The sequence below is a fragment of the Fragaria vesca genome, unplaced genomic scaffold, assembly GCF_000184155.1.
Source record: "Fragaria vesca subsp. vesca unplaced genomic scaffold, FraVesHawaii_1.0 scf0513160_u, whole genome shotgun sequence".
NCBI lineage: Eukaryota > Viridiplantae > Streptophyta > Magnoliopsida > Rosales > Rosaceae > Fragaria > Fragaria vesca.
Window position 1 is genome coordinate 405,558 of NW_004443448.1, and position 20,646 is coordinate 426,203.

General features: G+C 37.7%; 3 protein-coding genes across 3 annotated transcripts; 1 reads left to right on the forward strand and 2 right to left on the reverse strand.

Moving 5' to 3' along the window:
• Positions 1–236: 236 nt before the first annotated feature.
• LOC101312891 lies at positions 237–2,860 on the reverse strand. Its single transcript, XM_004309965.1, has 8 exons — positions 2,769–2,860; positions 2,598–2,656; positions 2,257–2,511; positions 1,802–1,862; positions 1,438–1,562; positions 1,156–1,218; positions 953–1,077; positions 237–750 (listed from the first exon to the last, which is right to left on the reverse strand). Exons 1-8 carry the CDS (start codon positions 2,833–2,835, stop codon positions 597–599), a joined length of 909 nt encoding a protein of 302 aa, XP_004310013.1. The 5' UTR covers positions 2,836–2,860; the 3' UTR covers positions 237–596.
• Positions 2,861–5,387: 2,527 nt separating this feature from the next.
• Positions 5,388–13,478, reverse strand: LOC101314053. Its single transcript, XM_004310124.1, has 8 exons — positions 13,230–13,478; positions 12,990–13,142; positions 8,467–12,864; positions 7,238–8,102; positions 6,497–7,149; positions 6,169–6,316; positions 5,973–6,054; positions 5,388–5,662 (listed from the first exon to the last, which is right to left on the reverse strand). The coding sequence occupies exons 1-8, from the start codon at positions 13,323–13,325 to the stop codon at positions 5,557–5,559; spliced, it is 6,501 nt and encodes a 2,166-aa protein (XP_004310172.1). The 5' UTR covers positions 13,326–13,478; the 3' UTR covers positions 5,388–5,556.
• A 3,543-nt stretch (positions 13,479–17,021) lies between these two features.
• Positions 17,022–17,471, forward strand: LOC101314339 (cell wall / vacuolar inhibitor of fructosidase 1-like). Its single transcript, XM_004310125.1, has one exon. It carries the CDS (start codon positions 17,022–17,024, stop codon positions 17,469–17,471), a length of 450 nt encoding a protein of 149 aa, XP_004310173.1.
• Positions 17,472–20,646: the final 3,175 nt, after the last annotated feature.

Consider the following 20,646-nt stretch of genomic DNA (forward strand, 5'->3'; position numbering starts at 1 on the left):
CTTTGGTAAAATCACAATGGCAGCAAGGACGGCCGTCTGAACATGTGGACGGGCAAGCTGCTCCATATTATTCAAAATCCACATACAAGAACATACGAGTGCAAGATCAATTAGCAACTGTATATATATATGACAACTAAAGTTAAGAACAGTGGAAGTATAGATCCATCATAGAGGTAAAAAGTACATACGAAGCACAATGCCGTTCGGATCAACAGCTTCGGAGAGCATCCTGTTACTGCTGGCTTCTGCTAATTTCATTTGGCCCATGTTAGCCACCAGAATGATGGAAAACAAGGCGAGCATAATTGCCAATGAAGACTTCATCATCTTGTTCATTCTTTTCAGCTAACTATACGAATAAGATACTAGAGCTTAAGTGCACATTGCTTTGCAAGAAAGCATTTCTCCCTATTTATAGCACCTTGAGATCTAGTGACAATTATCACATTTGAACAGAAAAGGCAAGTTTTTGCAAAAGAAATGACAGCTTTTGCATTCAAATTAACAGGGGCCGGGTGACAAGTGCATTTCATCTGGAATTTTGTACATGTATCATTTTAATCTTTCCCTATTCTAGCTTACAGTATCGACCTCTAGTTTGAATCTGATATCTGTCGCGATGAATCTGATCTGTATTGCCATAAAATCCCTCCCACCAAGTTGTTCATTGCATGAGAAACCATTGGCACAACAAGGCTAGAAGATGCAATGGTTGCATAACCATACACAAAGCCAACCAAACTTGCCCTGTAACCACAAATTAAATGATCACTTGGCCAAAATATTGAACCATTGAACCTGTCACATATCTTTTAGTTTTTTCTTATTTGAGAATGAAATTTCATAACATTAAGTAGTAACAGATGTTATATATAATGGAGAAAAAAATATATATTCAAAAAAGGTTAAAGCCATTGCAGTTAATGGTTTAACTTGAGAAGATAAGTACCAGACTGCGAAGGAATACTTTCGGCCACTGCCAAGGTGTAGAGCACCAAAGACAAGGGCAACCACCAAGGCACTACTCAAATTGGATCCAAAAAGAGGTTGCAGTGCACCACGGAAAAGAAGTTCCTGTCCAGACAATGCACAATGAATTAGTATAGGTAGTTGAACATGGAAGAAAACTACCAAGAAGAGAAATCTGCCCACCTCGCTGAACCCAGGCAAAAATGAAACGATTATGAAATCCAAAGGTTGAAGTGAAGTAAGTACCTAAGATTACAAAATTAGACTATGTCAGAGATGCAGCAGCAGTCATGGATCTTGTTTGAATTTTGAAAACCAGCAGATCTAACTATATGATATCAATTTTACCAATTAGTTAGGATGCTTTTGTTTTTCAAGTATCTACCTTCAACACAGTGTTAAGAAATTTATAGCTAGTAGTTGACTAGAGACAGTTCTGGGAACAGAAAGTAGAATAGAAGATACCTGTTGATTGGCTGCTTTGCTAGACTCTGCGAATTCTGGCCATGTCTTCAGTAATAGGTATCGTGATGATGATATCAAAATAACCAATCCCGCAATCAACTGAAGATGCCATGTCTCAAACTCAACTGTACAGAAGGCAGGCAAAAAGTTACTCTTTATACTAATGATCACAGAAGTGAATACCAAAAACAGCCTTATTTCCAGTACACATTTGCATTTTTTCTTTGGTAATCTGTTTCATAATAGCTTTCTTGGCTGTCTCTCAGCCAAAGATGCAAGGCTCCTCATGAAGAAGAACAAAATAAAGTTTGAATGAATTGACATTTTTGCACAGAGAATTGAAGAGTTTGTGAAGAGTGCATACATGATACTTCCAATGAGCAGTCAATGACTGGTAATCCTTCGATTGATGCAACATGAGATGCCTGCAAGTAAACATATAAGAACAAAATGTAAAATGCAGAATAGCTAAACAAGTTAAGCAAACCTCATTTAGAAAGAGACAGGAATCTTGTCTTAACTAAAAGATATATACATTTCATCTGTAGTTCAATTTGTAATGAAAAATCTTTGGTGTGATCATGAATAGTTGCTAGTCAGTGAAAATCTACCCAGCCTCACCATACAAAGTAGGAAAGTTAGTCTCATAGCAAGAAAACGAAGGTTTCAAGGAGGTACTATAATCATACATCAACAAATACAGACTATTATAGAAGGCAAGCTTAAGATTCCATAACAACATTAATTCAGAAATGAAAAGCCGGCATATAATCGACTGATCATACTTCATTGATCATTCCTAGAAGTAGAAAATCCAACCTGTCGTATTAGTATACCCAAAGCAGCTATCAACCCGGAAGTAACAGTGCAAGCCTGAAGCACAGCACCTCTGGAAGGGATATTAACTCCTTTCTCTGCAGCTGAATCATCAGAAAGCTCCACCTTGTCAACATTTTGAACATTTTCAGAACTAGCAGTAGTCTTATCAGCTACCCTTTCGCTTGCTAGCCTCTCCCTTCTCAACTTCTTCACAGAATTCCGACTTGCAAAAGCTCTTGGCCTGAATGCAACTCCCTGCCAATACAGGAAACTGACATTTCCATTATACATGAAAAAGCAAGTACATTAAGATTACAGACCAAACAGTGCAAGAATCTCACACTGCATGATTTGGCTGGTAAACACCTTTGCACATCATAGAAGCCAATACACTTCCCACCTGATCACATATTCCAAGTTTTGTATAATCAAAGCAACCAAAACCATAACAGTTGACCAGTATCTTAAAAACCAAGAGTGGCCCAGAAAAGAGAGATGTAACTCAGACTTACAAGTGAAGATAGAGCTCCCCCAGGTCAATGAAGTAGCAGAGGCATTGTTTAACATAAGCGAACACATTTACTTAATGGGTGCTCTATGATGCCTGCTGAAACCCAGTTAACATAACCGGAGAGAACTCAGGGGCACAGATGATGATGATGATATCATAGGTTCTTGTTGAAAGGGTAGTTTCGGAATTTACGATATTAGCAGAAACGTGAGGCCATTAACGTTTTTCATTTTTAAAGGTTTTTCTTCAGTATGCTCTTCATATATATATTTTCTGTGCTGACGTCAGCTGCGAATATTTTTTTTATTTTCTATGCTGACGTCGGCTCTGTTCACTAAGCACCGTTCCAGTAAACAGTGCTGCGAAGACTTTTTTTATTTTATTTTATTTTTTATTTTTAATTTAGCTGTGTCTATAGTTCTCTCTTGTTCTTTCACAAACTCTTTAGATCCTTCATCAGACAAAAAAAAAAAAATTAATCTAGATCTTTCTCGCTCTTTATCTCTCTATTTATCTCCCTTAAGACTTGCTCTCCTCATACTATAACTGGATTCGATCTCTCTCCTTGCTGGGATTGATATCTCTGCTCTGTCGAACTCTTATTCTCCATCAAACTCTTACGAAGGCAAGTTGAGTCGAAGGCCCATAACAAAAGATTTGGCTTGCAAATTCTTATCTGAACGGATTTGACTTAATTTTGCGATCTTGAATTTTGATTCTTGCTTGGTTGCGTGGGTTCTCAGATCGGATAGACGCATTACTTAAATTTGTTAAATCTGACAAAGCTTCTGGAAGAAGAGTGCATCTTCAAGCTTCTGGAAAAATAGTGCATCTGAATGCTCTCTAATAATTTGTGAACTATTCTGGGTTTGGGTAAGAGCCCTTTCTCTTTGCTGCCTCTGATTTACTTTGGCTATGATTTCTCACTTCTCCATTGTTAGGGTTCTGAAATTTGCTGGGTTTAGTTGGGTTTGCTGAACCTGAAGCTTTCAGCAGACCATCACAACGTATCACTTCTCAATTTGAATGTTGATATCAGTGCTTTTATACACTTGGTATATCCTACATGAATTGAATTAGAAGCATGATTTTGTTTTCCTTCTTATTGTTTTTTTTAATCAATGGTATTCTATTGTTTCTCTCTTGGTCCTCAGATACTCTTGTTTATTTACACTTTCTTTTGTTTCTCTTTGAATGTGTTTGTGTGTATTTGTAACACGCTAGCTTTTCTTTAGTGTTATGAATGAATTTCTGAGGAAATATATTCTCCTAAATCCTAATAGGAAGTTAGTGTTTAAAATGATAAAGAAATATGATATTTTTTAAGGTAACCGATATGAGATTTATCATGGTCTATTGATACTGTTCATGTTAGGTTGAGTTTGTCTAAAAATGGTTGAATGTAATCTTACATCTTTTATTTTCATTGTTAGTTTTTTTTTTTTGGTATTTTGATTGTGTATTTTGTTATGTAGGAATTTGCGGGACATCAATATCTATATAAGGATAAAGTTAATGTCTTCTTGAATTAGCTTTTGACTCTCTCATTGAAGGTAAAGTTGACAAATTTCAGTACCCTTTTTGAGGTTTTTGTTAAATTCTGTTTTGAATTTTGTGGTTTGGTGTATAAGTTTGGGTATTCATATGCGATTCTATGAAAGTTTGACAGCACATTGCAAATTCATGTGAGTTCATTTAAGTTTGTTTGAATGTTTTGTTTGGTCATGACCTCTCATTAGGCTTCCATATTAGGTGCTCTAGCTTTGGGCTGATGTTTTGATTTAGGGTCTCCTGAAACTTGCATAGTCGATCTCATTGTTCTCTCTCACTCTCTTGAAACTTCCATAAACTCTGCATAGATATCTCTGTTTGTCCACAAAACTTGATAACAATCACATCTATATTAGTACTTATTCACATCTATTTATTAGTGTCGTTTTTTGTAATCTAGATGTTAATAATTATTCAATTTGATGTGACAGAGAAATCAGCAAACCAATATCATCCTCAACAAGCAAGAACCAAAACCAGAAGTAGAAGATTAACTAAATGTGAACCCCACTGTGTGTATATACAACTTGTGTTCAACTTATCTAAGTTGTGAACATGTAAAGCTATGACTGCATTTTTGGCTAACAACAAAGCATTTTGTATAATTAAAACTGATGTTAACTTTTTTATCATGCTCCACACTATGCTCTCTGTTTTCTACTGTTAATAATTAGAGCCTTATTATTTTGAACTATTATTTTGAACTGAATGACTCTAGCTTCATTATAATATATGTTTTTTTGCTAATAAATGCTATTTTCTGATTTTCATTTTATCTCTAATTTTTCAAGTATATAAACAGACAAAACACCACGGCAAAACGCAGACAGCTATTCTAGTGTAATACATTTTTCATGCCAGAGAAGTACAATCCTTCATGATAATAATTCACAGTTAAACTGGAATCTGAAGAAGAGATGTCAAAACTTGACAGAGCTATCTTTTCACTTTCACTAGCTACAAATATTTCACATTGATCTGTCGCCTACCGAACTACGATTGAACATGAAGAAGTAACAAATGTGTAACATTTTCCACGGGCATGGAGCCTTTTGGTTTTGATTCTCTGCAACCTAAAAATGTGATCGGAGAGTAGTAATTTGGGGAAGGGGCATATATGCAAGGTGGCAAAAAAGAATGGGAGGAAGAAAAAAAATTACAAAATGTCATCTATCTATGATACAAATTCGCTTGCAGGCCCAAAATGAAGTCGAGTGGGTAATCTATCAGAGGCTTCTTTACAGAATGATGACTCCCAGTAGCCACAGATGCAAGACAAGCCAGTAGGCAATGACGCCTAGCCTAGCCCTTGGGCGACTCATCAAACTTCGACCACCAGATACCCTGCATAGAAATCATAAGCAACTTAGGATTCAGGTATTAGTAAACATGCACCCTAATTCAACTTTATGTTGTAAATAAGACCATGACCCAATTGACAATCCACTACCCCCAGCCAAACGCATTTCCATTAGAAGGCTGGCGGACAATATTGATCAAATACAACCAAGTGTAACTGTTGCCTACTATAGACTTTTCCTCTAATATGGTTTCTAGCACTAATTTTATGAGGAAAAGAAAAAGATGATGACTAGCATGGTGTGATATTTTCCACCCCCACCCTCTTGTTTATAATACAGGTTTAGGACTTTACCAAATTCCATCAATTCGATCTGCAATCAACTTTCCTTGTCTTGGAATGATACCAGATGCATTGAGAGACTTGAATACATGGCCTGGAAAATAAAACCAAAAAGAAAAACAAAAAGGAAAGGGATAAGTAAGCAGACTTCAAAGCTACTAGAAATTTGAAAAGGCAGAGGACAAATCCTAGAGTTCAAAGTTCAAACCTTTGTCCTCGTCAGTTTCTTCAGTGCTGATTAAACGAGTAGATTCAGGATCAATATCTATTGCAAGATGGTCAGCAGAACCCTTCCGCATCATGCGCACATGAGCTGCTGATGGAACAGGGGATATCGTTTTGCTTCCACGTGATCCCTAAATAGTAATTGAAATACAAGCAACTTCAGTCCTAACAGATCTCCAACAAAGAATCACTCCCGACATTACAAAGACGTTGAAACAAAGCAACTAATGCAGTTCATCAAGTAAAAACAAATCAATACAACTATGCAGAAAGAAGGAAACTATAATAGAATCTTATAAATAATAACTTACCACATCTTCAATTTCAGATATCTCTGAACTAGTAGGCAAGGAAGGTGCTTCAAAGATGCTCCTTTCCTGGACAATCTCTGTTTGAGCAACCCTTCCTTGAGCTGAAACTTCAAGTAAATTAACCTTGCTTGATAGTTCATCCACAACCTTTTGGCTCTCGACCAACATAGTGCCAAGTTCCTGAGCTTTTGATTTTGAATTTTTAGATTCCAATAGCAAAGCCATAACCTGCTTCTCTAACACTGACACAAGTCCTTTCACACCAGCAGGCTTCTCATCTTTAACTAAATCATTACCTCCCAACATATCTGTAATTTTTTCCAAAGCATATATCAGCACAGACAGTTCATTTTTCATCTTCTCAGTATCTTGTTCATATCTGACATAGCTTTCCAGTTCCTCCTTTAGATGCTTTATTTCAAGAAATTGTGTCCGGAGAGTTGACTGTAGCTCTTCTTTTTCGCAAGACAGTGAGCTTATCTGATGTTGAAAGTGACTAATGTTATCAATAACGTGAAAGAGCTTCTTCACATGAATTGAATTATGGGTTCCTAAGTCTCCTACTTCTGGCTCTGGTATAGGGATTTCAATCCGTTCAATTTTGTCAAAGAGAATTTTGACTTCTGATGCTGATAAGAGGGAGTCTTCATTCCCTGAAAGGAAAAATGTGAGAGAATATTAGAACACCCCAAGTAGATATGTTCATAACAGCAAAAGAAAAGGAAGGAAAGATGTATTCACCTTGTTCTTTCATTGACAACGGATTGTGCACTGATGAAAGTTCTGCCTCCCTTTCCTTCAATCTATCCACTTTCCCTTGATAACCCTCTAGTTTAAGTGTCAGATCAGTGCAAGAACTTTCTAACGCTTCTATATCCACCTCCAACTTGGAAATCCTATTTTGTCTTAGATCCCTTTCTTCAATGGCCTTTTCAGAAGTAGTTCTAGCTTCTTCCAGTTTATTCTGCAAATCTTCAATTGTGGACGCCGCCACTTTACTTGTGATCTCAAACTGTCTCATCAAAGTCTGAACATTTCTGCAAGCAACTGACAACATTCCTGCTGTTTTACCATGTTTGCTGCCATCAATACCTTGCTCAAGTGTATCAGTGGTCTCCCCAACAATTGCTCCTGTTTCTTGGGGCAAAATATGTCTCAATTCCTCGAGTTCCGGAACAGATCTGAGTTCAAGTAACTTGTTCTTAACTTCAAACTGCAGTTCTCTGGTGGCATCAGTACAAGCAGAGACAAGAGACTTAAGATCATTTTCTAAAATGGCTATGGTATTCTCCTGTTCTTGTTTATGTAATTCCAGATTATTTGCTTTTTGTTTATAAGACTCCATGTGCTCAAACATAGCTGCTACTTCATCACTTCTTGCCTGTAAATTTCTTAATAGAGTTTCAATGAACTCATCTATAAAAGAAGAGAAGCCTTCAAAATTTTGTGACAGAACCATGTCTCGCAGCTGCAACCTTTCCACGGTCGTCTTCAAATATGACGGTATATTGTCACCATCTGCACCATTGACCTCAGCACTGTCCTTCTCTACACTTACAATATTGACAAGACCATCTGAAAAAGATTTGGTCACATATGAATCTTCCTGAAATAAATCATGAAAGGAGCTAATTAGACCTAAGCACTATTAAAATAGGAGGAGAGAGATATCTAGAACCTGTAAGTTCTCACAAATAATAAGTGTAATCATCACAAAGATTTTGAGTCATCAGGAACCTTTTTAGGAAAACAAATAAAAACTAATATGCAATCTGAGGACCATGTTAGCTGTAAAGTATTAACCTTGAGATATACTAGCAAACATATCCTTCCTGGGAAGAAGTATGAAATTGGCAAACATAATGATTGAAATAAGTAAGCTCCAAAAGAAGATAGATGTTGATCCCCTGGCATAGCAAGCAAAAAAGTAAAGAGCAAGTGAGCACTATAGACGAAAACCTGGTGCATACCTCCAGTACTTGGTGCCTTTGCAGCTCTAAACCCCCCGAAACACAAAGGTCCCTAATATTTTTAAGAATGAGGTCCATATCTTTTAGTCTCTCAAACTTCTTCTCAAAACATCTTTCCATCGTGGACAACATAGTCTTGTCCCTCATTAGCACTTGAAGATTATCAAGGTGACTAGTGAGCTCTAAGGACCTGTTTTCTGTGCTGCCATTAGTTCCAGACAACTCCTCAATGGATGCATTCAACTTGGAATTGAGAGTTAATATCTCCTCTTCAGCATGCTTCTTTCCAGTTTCAAGTACAGATATATCCTTCCCTGCCTTCAACAGTGCATCTTCCAGTGATTTAATGGTTGCACTGGTATCTGCGAGCTTGTTATCCTGTAACCTAGCTTCCTCTTGCAGTTTCTCTAGCTCAGCCTCTAAATTGGATCTGCCAATTTGAGCATCATTGTTTTGTTCAGTAAGAAAAGAAACGTTGGCCTGTACCTGAGAAAGTGCAACTTCAAGTGACTTTATAGTCTCATAGGCATCTGTTAGTTTACTGGTCTGTATATCAACTTCCTCTTTCAGTTTTCCTAGCTCTGTATCTGCAGCGGCTCTACTGACTAAAGCCCCCTCTTTTTCACTGACAAGAATAGATAGATTATTTTCTGCAAGTGATAATGCCTCTTCCAGCGACTTTTTAGCCACAGAAACCTCACAAAACTTGTTAGCCTGGGAAGCAGCTTCTTCTATTGCTCTCTGTAACTCTTTTTCAAGATTGGTCTTATTGACTTCCATTTCCCTCTTTTGTTCAGCAAGCTGTGACAAACTATTCTCTGCCACTGATAATTCATTTTCCAGTGATATTATTGTTGAATGGGCTTCTTCCAACTTGAATGCAAGATTGCTTGTTTCCTCTTCTACTTTCCCCAACTCTTGCTTTGCTTTTGCCTCAGCATCCTGGCATTCACTCAGGTATCCTGCAAGCCAGTTCACCTTCTGCAAAGGTTCTTCAAAAACGGAATCAACAGGAAGAACAATTGCATCAATTGCTTTAGTTACTCTTTGTAACATGTTATTGCTCTCCAGTAAGAAATGTTCAAGTTGATCCCTTTGCTCCTTCATAGAAACAAGATCAGCTTCTAACTTTGGAATGCATTCTGTATCAGCAGACAAGCTATTTATCTTGTCCCTGCATTCAGACAGTGCGGATTGTTCCTGCTGTAACTCAAGCCTTAGCTTCTCAATCTCTGCGTTCTTTTCTTCCATGCGAAGTTTCAAATTTTCCCGCTCTTGAAACATTCCCTTACCTTTCTTGACTGCCATGGATAACTTCTCCCTTATCATAGCATTCTTCTCTTCTGACCGTTCAATATCTCTCTGTAGGGACCCTTTTTCCTCTTTCAATGCCTCAACTTGTTGAGATACAATCCGTAACTCCTCTGACAGTTTATTAACCTCTGACTTCACCAGCATCTCCTCTTCTAGAATATTATGACAGAGAATCAACTCCTGGTCTCTTACGTACAAGTGGCTTTGAACTGTTTCAAATAGCTCCGCATCCAAACTTGGAGATTCAAGTGAGGCATTACTCTGTTCTTTTATCTTCTGAGCGCATCTATCAATGAGTGTGGCAATGTCTGAGGAAAGCTGAGGGACATCCTCCTTGTCAATCACAAGTCCAGAGACATCAAGTAACATTTTGACCATCTCAGTCTTCTCTGTAGACACTTGACGCTCTTTGTCAACAATCTCTTTGTACTTCAATGTTAGACTGTCTAACTCTATTTGGAGATTTTCCTTTGCCTGCATTTCAGCTGAAAGCGAAGCATTTAACTGTTCAAATGAAGTACTGCTCTGTTCTTTTATCTTCCCAATACATGTGTTAATGAAGGTGCCAATGTCTGAGGAAAGCTGAGAGACATCCTCCTCGTCAATCACAAGTCCAGAGACATCAAGTAACATTTTGACCATCTCAGTCTTCTCTGTAGACACTTGACTCTCTTTGTCAACAATCTCTTTGTACTTCAATGCTAGACTGTCCAACTCTATTTGGAGATTTTCCTTTGCCTGCATTTCAGCTGAAAGCGAAGCATTTAACTGTTCAAATGAAGTACTGCTCTGTTCTTTTATCTTCCCAATACATGTGTTAATGAAGGAGCCAATGTCTGAGGAAAGCTGAGCGACATCCTCATTGTCCATCACAATTCCAGAGACATCAAGTAACATTTTGACCATGTCAGCATTCTCTGAAGATACTCGACGCTCCTTTTCAACTATCTCTTTGTACTTTGATGTTAGACTGTCCAATTCCACTTGGAGAACCTCCTTGGCCTGCATGTCAGCTGAAAGGGAAGCAGAGCTCTGTTCTTTTATCTTCTGAGAGCATCTATCAATGAGTGTGGCAATATCTAAGGAAAGCTGAGTGACATCCTCATTGTCAATCACAAGTCCAGAGACACCAAGTAACATTTTGACCATCTCATCCTTCTCTGAAGACACTTGACGCTCTTTGTGAACAATCTCTCTGTGCTTCGATTTTAGACTGTCCAACTCTATTTGGAGATATTCCTTTGCCTGCATTTCCGCTGAAAGCGAAGCAGTTAACTGCTCAAATGAAGCACTGCTCTGTTCTTTTATCTTCTCAATACATGTGTTAATGAATGTACCAATGTCTGAGGAAAGCTGACAGAGATCCTCATTGTCCATCACGATTCCAGAGACATCAAGTAACATTTTGACCATCTCAGCATTCTCTGAAGATACTTGACGCTCCTTTTCAACTACCTCTTTGTACTTTGATGTTAGACTGTCCAACTCTGCTTGGAGAACTTCCTTTGCCTGCATGTCAGCTGAAAGTGAAGCAGAGCTCTGTTCTTTTATCTTCCCAACACATGTATCAACAAGCGTGGCAATGTCTGAGGAAAGTTGAGAGATATCCTCATTGTCGATTACAACTCCAGAGGCATCAAGTAACCTTCTGACCATCTGAGATTTTTCTAAAGACACTTGATGCTCTTTCTTGATAATCTCATTGTATTCCGATGTTATGTTGTCCAACTCTGCTTGGAGATGTTCTTTTGCCTGCGACTCTGCTGAAAGTGATTCAGTTAACTGGTCAATATTCTTATGTGCCACTTCCTTAGTTGCAGTAATTTCATCACGTAGCACAAGCACTTCCTCATTGGCCTGAGAATATGATTCCCGAAGCCAATTTATTTGAGATTCCAAACTAGAAGACAAAATAACATCTGGTAGACCACTAGCATACATAGCATCTTTCAAGGTTTGGAATTCCGTAGAAATTTCCTTGAGTTTAACACTTTCTTCCACAAGCCATCGAAGTTTCTCTACATTATCCATAGATTGAAGATCTTCGGGTAAACCAATCTGAGACAACATTTCTTCAAGTTTTTGAAGAATTAGATTGTTTTGAGAAAGTGTTTCTTGCAGTGATGCAACTGAGTTTTCACTCCTGATCAATTCCTCCTTGCATAACTCAGCAGCTTCAAGAGCACTTGACTTCTCCTGCAATTCAATCCTACATTTCTCAAGCTCGCTCATTTTTTCAGCAATGGTTTGCTTCAATGAGTCTCTTTGCTGTACCAATCCCTTGCCTTTCTGCACAGCAATAGTAAGCTTCTCTCTAGTATTACTGCACCTAGTCTTCTCCTGTTCCAGCTCTGTTTTTGTTTGTCCAAGTTCTGCATTCACCCTTTCAGCTATCGCTCTCTGATTGTCAAGTTCTTCAACCAATTTCCTATTTCCATCTTCTAGATGACTCAATCTTTCAACAAATTCCGCCTCCTTTCTTCTGAGCTCAAGTAACTCATTACGAGCAGCAGCAAAAATTCCCCCGACCTCCTGTGAACTATGATCCAACCCGGTATCAGGCAAACACTGTCTGAAATGTTCAATTTCAGAAAGCATCTGGTTGAAATTCTCAATCAACATAAAAGTGCCATTCTCAACATGTACTAGTTTCCCAGCAATAGAATCATCCACCAATTCCTGTTGACCAACTACTCCACTAAGGGAGACCAACATCCTATTTGCCAGAGCTTCAAAATACGCATCCTTCTCAAGGTGACCCTCAGATAAAAACTTCACATTGGCATTGAGACCCTCGATTTCCTGATCCTTCATATACACAACTCCGTCAAGCTCTCTCACTCTCTCCTCAATCTGAGACTGTTTCTCCAATGCCTTTTTCACAATCCCAGAACACTCCTTTATCAGCTCATTCCAAGGTGCATCCTTCCCCGCCACTGCAGCTTTTTCTCCATTCTCTCCATTTGCAGCCTCATAACCAAAATCACCCCCATTTTCACTCACCACCAAAGGCTGTTCCTCAGCGAGACCCCTGAGCTGAACCCGAAGAGCACCAACTTCCCTAACAAAAGCCTCTCTCTCTTCCTGCTCCCCAATACATACAGAAAACACCACATTCAATCACTCGGAACCACAAAACCAACTCCGAAACTCTAACAAATGACTCGAAAAGCATCGAATTTTTTTCAAGTAATGAAGAAAGTACCTACCTCAAACCGACGTGCAAAGCTTTCCTTCTCCGCAACAGTAGTATCCAGCTGAAGCCGTAAACGCTCAACCTCGTCGACCAAGATATCGTCAGGGCAATCCTCGAACATGTCCTCCTTCCCTGACCCTGCGTCCTCCAACACTTTCCCCAATTCCTAGTATTCAATTCAAAAAACCACATCTTCGATCAAGATTGAGTAACCTAATTCGATCAAAATCGAAGCTTGAAGAATTCGTTTTACCTCGGTTTTGTTCACCGGCGAAACGACGTCGTTCCAAATCGCATTTGAATCCGGCTCCGCGTCCGGAAGCTGGCCGGAATCGCTCTTCTCAGACATCTCAGCCGCTGCTCATAACCCTCGCAATTGCCGATTGAAGGAAGATGAATTGAGCGGTGGAAATTCTGTAGAGGACAAAAAGGTCTAGGCTTTATGAATTGAAGAAGCGGTGGTGCCGGTGAGGTGTAAGAGAAGGAAGGAAGGAAGGGAGGCGTGAGTGTTATGTTGTTGAGATTTGGTGTTGGATCTGTGCTGATTACAAATGGCGTTTTACTGTCTTTTGCTGCATTCTAGTATCCACATGCGTTTAGTTTCTTTACTTTTTGGTCTCTGCCTCAATAAATCCAAGTTTTATATTTCTCTCTGACTTTTCGTGCCAAAAAGTGTTTATGATTTTTTTATTTTTTTTTAGTTTGTTGATGAACCGAAGCTTGGAGCGGATCAATCTAAATTCGGGTATGTTTTAGGCGGAGCGGAGTCGCTATATCATTGTGCATTTGAACCAATTACTATAACGACGTTTGTTCTCGTTGTTAGTGAACATTAATAAAATAAAGACCAAAAAATTTAACTGCAGTACAAACAAATTTTCTCGAGAGTGTGACTTGGGGAGTCTATAGTTCTGTTGACTCTGTTATGTGCCTTTATATTCAAAAGTTATTCGTGCCTTTATATTCAAGTTATTTCAAAGTTCAAATAACTCAAGGGGAATAAAATATTTTTCTCCCTTCTCCATCCCTGTTCTATGCTTGAAATTTGGTGTGTGCAGGAAAAATCCTGGAACCAAGAGTGTTCATGGGTCCGTGTTGTGTGGTATCAACATTGGTCTTATTATTTAAGGATTGTGTAGTATCAATCCTACAAGTCCGGGTTGTGTAGTATCAATCGCGACATTATTGTGAATTGTGTAGTATCAATCTCGGCATTATTTCGGATTGTGTTGTATCAATACGTAGGACAAACCATTAAGTGATCGTTTTGTAACCTCTATCAAGTCTCATAACAACTAAGTTTTATATGCAAGAGCAATGTAACATTCTGCTCATTCAAGTTTTGACGTACTCGATGCCCAAGGCGAATTTTCCCTGTGTATATGTGAAACTTTTCATTGGAAAATATTACACCACATATTTTGACACCAAGGCTAAGAAGCCTAGATGCCGAGATTTAAAATCTCTCACACTTAAAGTGTTTGAGGCGCCACATCGATAAAATGTCTTCAACGGCAATATGTGCAAAAAGTAATGACCACGAAGTACTGTAGAATGCAACCATGGAGTGTTTCTTGAGACGTCTATATAACTCTACTTGTTGAGTTACTAGTCATATGGATTGATTACCACTTATTTGACTACATATCGTCGATAATATTTTGTGGCATCTTGATTCATACTCTTTAGCGGGAAACTATTGCAAACAGGCATTGCATATACATTAATAAGATCAATGTATTAGCCTGCGTCCGTGGGACTAACCCCTAGTGTGAAGAAGGCAATCTGGGTCACGACAACGGCAGAAGAAGCCGTGCCGATGTCTAGAAAAAAGGAGGCATAGCCGACCATAGTAGCGGCGCCTAGACACAAATTTGTCAAAAACAACTCACGCCAGCTCAGGACAATACAACTGTTGTAGATCTCTAGATCACTGATTCTAGAATTGTCGAGCTCATCCTCAAGTCGTGAATGCATACAAAGTGTATAAACGATCTTTGGAGATCAATTGTACGGAAAATAAAATTGCGGACAAGAATGTCATCCTCAAGATCGCGGACTTTATAGTTTCGGATCTAACTCTAGACGCCTTTGATTTTGACGTTATTGAGGAGACTTTGATTTTCTTTCTAAGCTATATGTAAACAATTTCTAAGCTATATGTAAACAAGCATCGTATAGAGGTCCTTAGGTTATTGTTTTTACAATTTGAGACCTCGATGAAGTCTTTGGCACAATGTTGAAGAATAGAATTTTTCAAGTATTGAAACTATTCTTCCATTGTCTCTTATGGTTCGATAAGTGTACAACTTACATCGTCCTTAGAACATGACATGATTTGTAATCCAAAGAGTGGATCACACCGAGATTTTGTCCCTCCCAAGGGGAGGAGATGTACGGCAACACATTCTCAAGGAGGAGCACCACGTGTTTTGCGGTTAAGTCTTCTTCACATAACAGATTTTCCATCATCAATCAGTTTTGGATCCCCTTACGCTATATAACCAATTTCCGTCTTGTATAAGATGTTAAAGACTTGTAAAACCCCATCTCTGATGTATAAACACGTTTTTTTGGCCAAGGCATAGGCCTACGAGCCATCTCAAAGCTTCACAGCTTTAATCATGTCAAATCTGCAAAAACAGCAAATCTGTCCCTTTTTGGACAGCGAATTCGTTTGAGCTTTGTGATCAGCTCCAGATGAACTAGAATGCGTCCTTATATCACTGGAAAGATATTTGAGTCTAGTTTTCAGAACTTTTTGCGGTTCGTCCGTATCTATTATAACGAAGAAGTTATGGCTATTCTAGTATGCAAATGTCATGCTGCACAGAAATTTTGTTTTGCACTCGGGATTGCACCTTGTTTTGCATCCTTTAAAATAGTTCATGTGTGACTATTTACTCATGTATCTACTTTTTATCAGTAGGTATGCATGTCTCATAGAGACATTTAGTGCCTCGCATATAATGGAATTACCCAAAAAATTTTAAGAAACCGGCAACTAATTAATTTTGGATTTAGTGCCTTGTAAATTTGTTGTGACTACGATGATCGGATCATCATCGGTCATTCATGGACACAGTTTAAATCGATTCTTGCTGCCTCATGACACCATGATCAATGTCACATATGTCATCTATTTTGTCTTAACAACTAAATTATTTTAAGACTATTTTGTCATTACCTCTTAAACATGCATAGAGAGAGAAAGTGGAAGAAAAAAAAGATTTAGCCGGAACCTCACCGGACTCCGGACTCTGGTTGCCAGAATCCAAAGTATGAAAATTACTACCCCTAATAATTTTCATACTTGGGTGCAGAACAGAAAAATCACATCTTATGGAAAATTACTACCCCTAATAATTTTCATACTTGGATACAAAACTGAAAAATCAGATTATGTGGAAAATTACTACCCCCAATAATTTTCATACGTGGGTGTAGAAAGAAAAATTAGATCCTGTGAAAAATTACTACCCCAATAATTTTCATACTTGCGTGCAGAACGAAAAAAAATCAGATCCTGTAGAAAATTACTACCCCCAATAATCTTTATAATTGACCACTTTAACATTCGATTTTATAGAAAATAATCTTGAAATTGAAGAAAAACTAGAAATCGTAAGCATTTGAATGTCCCTGTTTTTGACTAAATGAGTATTTTCCCTAAAAAATTCAGTCACACAAAAAGATAGAACTTAACAATTATACTTAACAATTAACATTATCAAACTTGGTCAAAGGGCTGAAAGAATTCGAGCTAGCTAATTAAACCATTGCCATGAAAAGGCTTGTGTGTTTTACCCGATCCATAATTTCATGTTTGAATTGACTTTGAATCAACTAATTAAATGAAAAGATCGCTCCCTATTTAAGAGCACGCAGATCACTCGACCCTTCAACAAGATCTTCAAACTCTAATTCTGTCTGCTTTCTTGTGAACTCAACCATGAAGAGTCTAACATCCCTAGCAGCAGTTCTCATATGTTTCTTTCAAATTTCTCTTCTTCCAATATGCCATTGCCGCAGTGCTTTTCCTTCGATGGATGTCAATCTCATCAAGGAAACATGCAGCAAAACACCTAAACCCGCCCTCTGTGTCGAGTCTATTACCAAGGTCCCTCAAAGCGCCCGTGCAAACGTCAAAGGCTTAGCACAGATAATGAACGACGACGTACTCAGGGCTAAAGCACAAGAAGTTCACACCCAGATCGATCTGCTTATTAAGCAAGGCACCAGACCACAGTCATTACTCAAATGTGCACAGGATTACAGCGTTGTTATCAATGATAAAATCAAAGGAGTCGATGAAGGATTGAAGGATAATCAGACTTCGAAGGCGGCACAAGCCATGGATGATACTGTGTCTTTGGTCAGTGGCTGTAACAGTGGCTTGAAGCAATCTCTGCCCGGTACTCCTCTGATTGGCATGAACACAAATGTAGCGGATCTTGCGACTGTGACCAAAGCTATAGTGCAGCAATTGTCTTGATATGTACTCCCTAGCTAGCTAGGGTTTTAAGGTTTTTTCATTTCCATATCTATAAATCTTTTGATCTGAAAACGTAATAAAATTAAAGAATCCAATTCGGAAGCAATATATAATCGGATCAGATATTCAGATTACAACAAGGTCTGATCCGTTGGCCCAAAATTTCCAAATTACGATGTCAAAATTTCCAAATTATGGTTACAAAATGATGAATTGTTTTCTCATTTTTATTAATTTCATTATTTTTCTTATCCATAATTATACAGGCTAGGATCTTCTTACCCATACTACGTAGGGAGAAGCGAAAAAGAAGGGAGCTTAATAAAAATAATGACTAGAAGATTAAGCTGCCTTCTTTCTCGCTTCTCCCTGCGTAGTATGGGCAAGATGATTTCAACCTATATATATGAGTACTCAATCACGTCTCTCTTCAACCTAGCTCAAAGCCTCTAACCAAATTTTCCAAAACCCGTTTTGCCTTGCAATAATATGAATAGTCTCATTTCAGCAGCAGCATTTCTCTTGTGTTTCCTTCAAATCTTGTTTGTTCCATTAGGTCATTCCAGTAGAGTTGTCTCCCCAATGGATGTCGATCTCATCTCCCAAGTATGCCTCAACACAGAGAGTCCTACTGTCTGTGAGGATTCCCTTCGACAACGCTTCAACGGCTTCCAAAAATTCCAAGATGCTGAATTCATGGCCAAGATAGTCACTGAACAAGTGCTCCCCAACAAAGTAGCCATTGTTCTGGACATAATCAACAAAGAATACAATCGAACAAGGAGCTCAAACCTATTAACATGCGCTGAAAGTTTTAGGAATATTTTGCAGTTGCATCTAAAATCGGCTGGAGGGGCACTTAGAAGAGATCGTGGCACCAGTGACACTAAGACTGCATTGGAGAACCTCAGTAGTGTTAGCGATTTGGCAAATCAATGTCAATCAGCTATCAGCGGATTACGAGATTCTCCAGTATTACCTAAGTGCTACGAAGTGTCTATTGTTGCGACTGCAGATGCATATATAATCAAGAAACTAGCCGTCCTGCAATGAGCTCCCTTTAATTTCTAGCTATATTTAGTAAATGAATAAAATTGATATCATTATCGATCAGTTTATTTCTTTTGTATGAAGATCTATGTTTTGTTGTAAAACGATTTTAAAACTAGATGTTTAATTACAATTGGGGAGCTTAACTCGTTACAAAATTCATGACCTTCCGCTTATAAATAAGAAATGTTTGGTAGTTAGACCTTTTCTTTAAAAAAAAAGAGAAATAAATTACATTAAGAAGCCTCTAGGACAACCAATGTTTACAATGTGAAACAATAAAGCTCTCGAAGCCTCATGAGGAACCCTATCATGCAGTTATGATTTCATGATATTGTTTTACCATGAACTATGACCAGAAAAAAAAACAACAATAGACACAAAAACAATCGATAATGGTTGCTTGTATGTACATCAACGGAGCGCAGCAGCATTTCACGCAAAGCCAAACAGTTCAAATTTTTTGATTATTTCCAAAATATACTAAATTCATTCATAGCCAAAACTCAAACATGATACGGGAAAAGTGCTAATAACATGTTTTAATTAATTATTAAGTTTTCTTACTTTATAGTATTGGAATAGCTCACCATCACTACAACAAATTCCGGCAGTAGTGACCAACAGAGTGGTCACAAAAGCTAATAGTTTTGGTCACTAATTGTGTTTAGTGACAAAAAAATGGTGGTCACTAAGTGGTCACTATAGACTCGTCACTAATTCTCAATAGTGACCACTTATTAGACTTAGTCACTAAATTAGCGACCACTATAATCTGGACACTAATACTAATGGCATTTGTGACCACAAAATTGATCACTAAAAGGGTCAAATGTAGTCACTGAAAGTCATTATTTGGTCACTAAACCTCAACACATGTATAAATTAGTGACCATGTCAACATGCCACTAAAGAATTGGCCATAAACAAAAAAAATTACTATAAACATAAAATAATAATAGCTTTTCTAAGCCTTTTAAATTTAGTCTCCATTACAGTAGAACATATGTCAATTAATGAATGTTGTCAAATACAGATTAACAGTCTTTTAACAAAAAAGCAATCTGTGCAGAACTCTTAACTATGATGCTATTGTGCTGCACTTCTCAAATTTGACCATCCTAACATCATTCTGCAAATGAAAAACATAAAGCAACATGCGTCAGTCATAATCCATAAGGATAATGTGACAAATGCAATAATGAAAAATGGGCATATATAAATCACTGTTGTACTCTGCAATATTAAGTAAGTGGCTGAAAAAGAATCATCTACTAGAAAGACATTAATAAATTTATACATGAATAATCATTCAACTCTTTTCTTTTAAGTAAATTTGTCATACAAAGAAGCAAACAAGGGGGTTATTGAAAGCATAAAAAAGTGCGCCCAGCTACTACACAAAACCTTATTTAGAGATTGATCTAAGCATGTTATTGATAGCAATATGCTAATTCAGAAAAAGAAAAAAATGCAAATCAATGGTTTATCATATCCTACCCTATCATAGTATCTGATAGCTATTCAAATCAAAATAACCATTCATAGAAACAGAATATCAGAAACAACGTTCACTTCAGATAACATGCAAGTATTTGATTTACAAATAAGCAACAAGTATGACAAAGAGCAAGTAATATAGAAATGTAAGGCTTTAAGTCAATTCTGATTCTAAAAAAAAATGCAAATCAATGGTTAATTGTTCCTTGCTCTATCATATTATCCCAAAGCTATGCAAATCAAAATCAAGACAACCATTCATAGAAACAGAATATTGAAAATAACATTCACTTCTGATAGCATGCAAGTATTTGAATTAGAAATAAGCAACAAGTATGGCAAAGAGTAAGTAATATAGAAATGTAAGGCATCAAATGCAAGTACTCATATGGCTTACTTATATAAAGTCAGTACTAACTGATAAGCATTACCTGTAATGTTAGGAATATTCGATTCGCTGTCTCTGCATCATATATTGTTGATTGTATACATTTCTGGAGACGCCAGACCAGAATCAGATGATGAAGGTAGATCGACCTTGTCATCTAATCTGCATTAACTTTGTTGTACAAGCAAGTGAAGCAACCTCCAACACTTTGACCAATCGATTCTCAGCTGCTCAAAA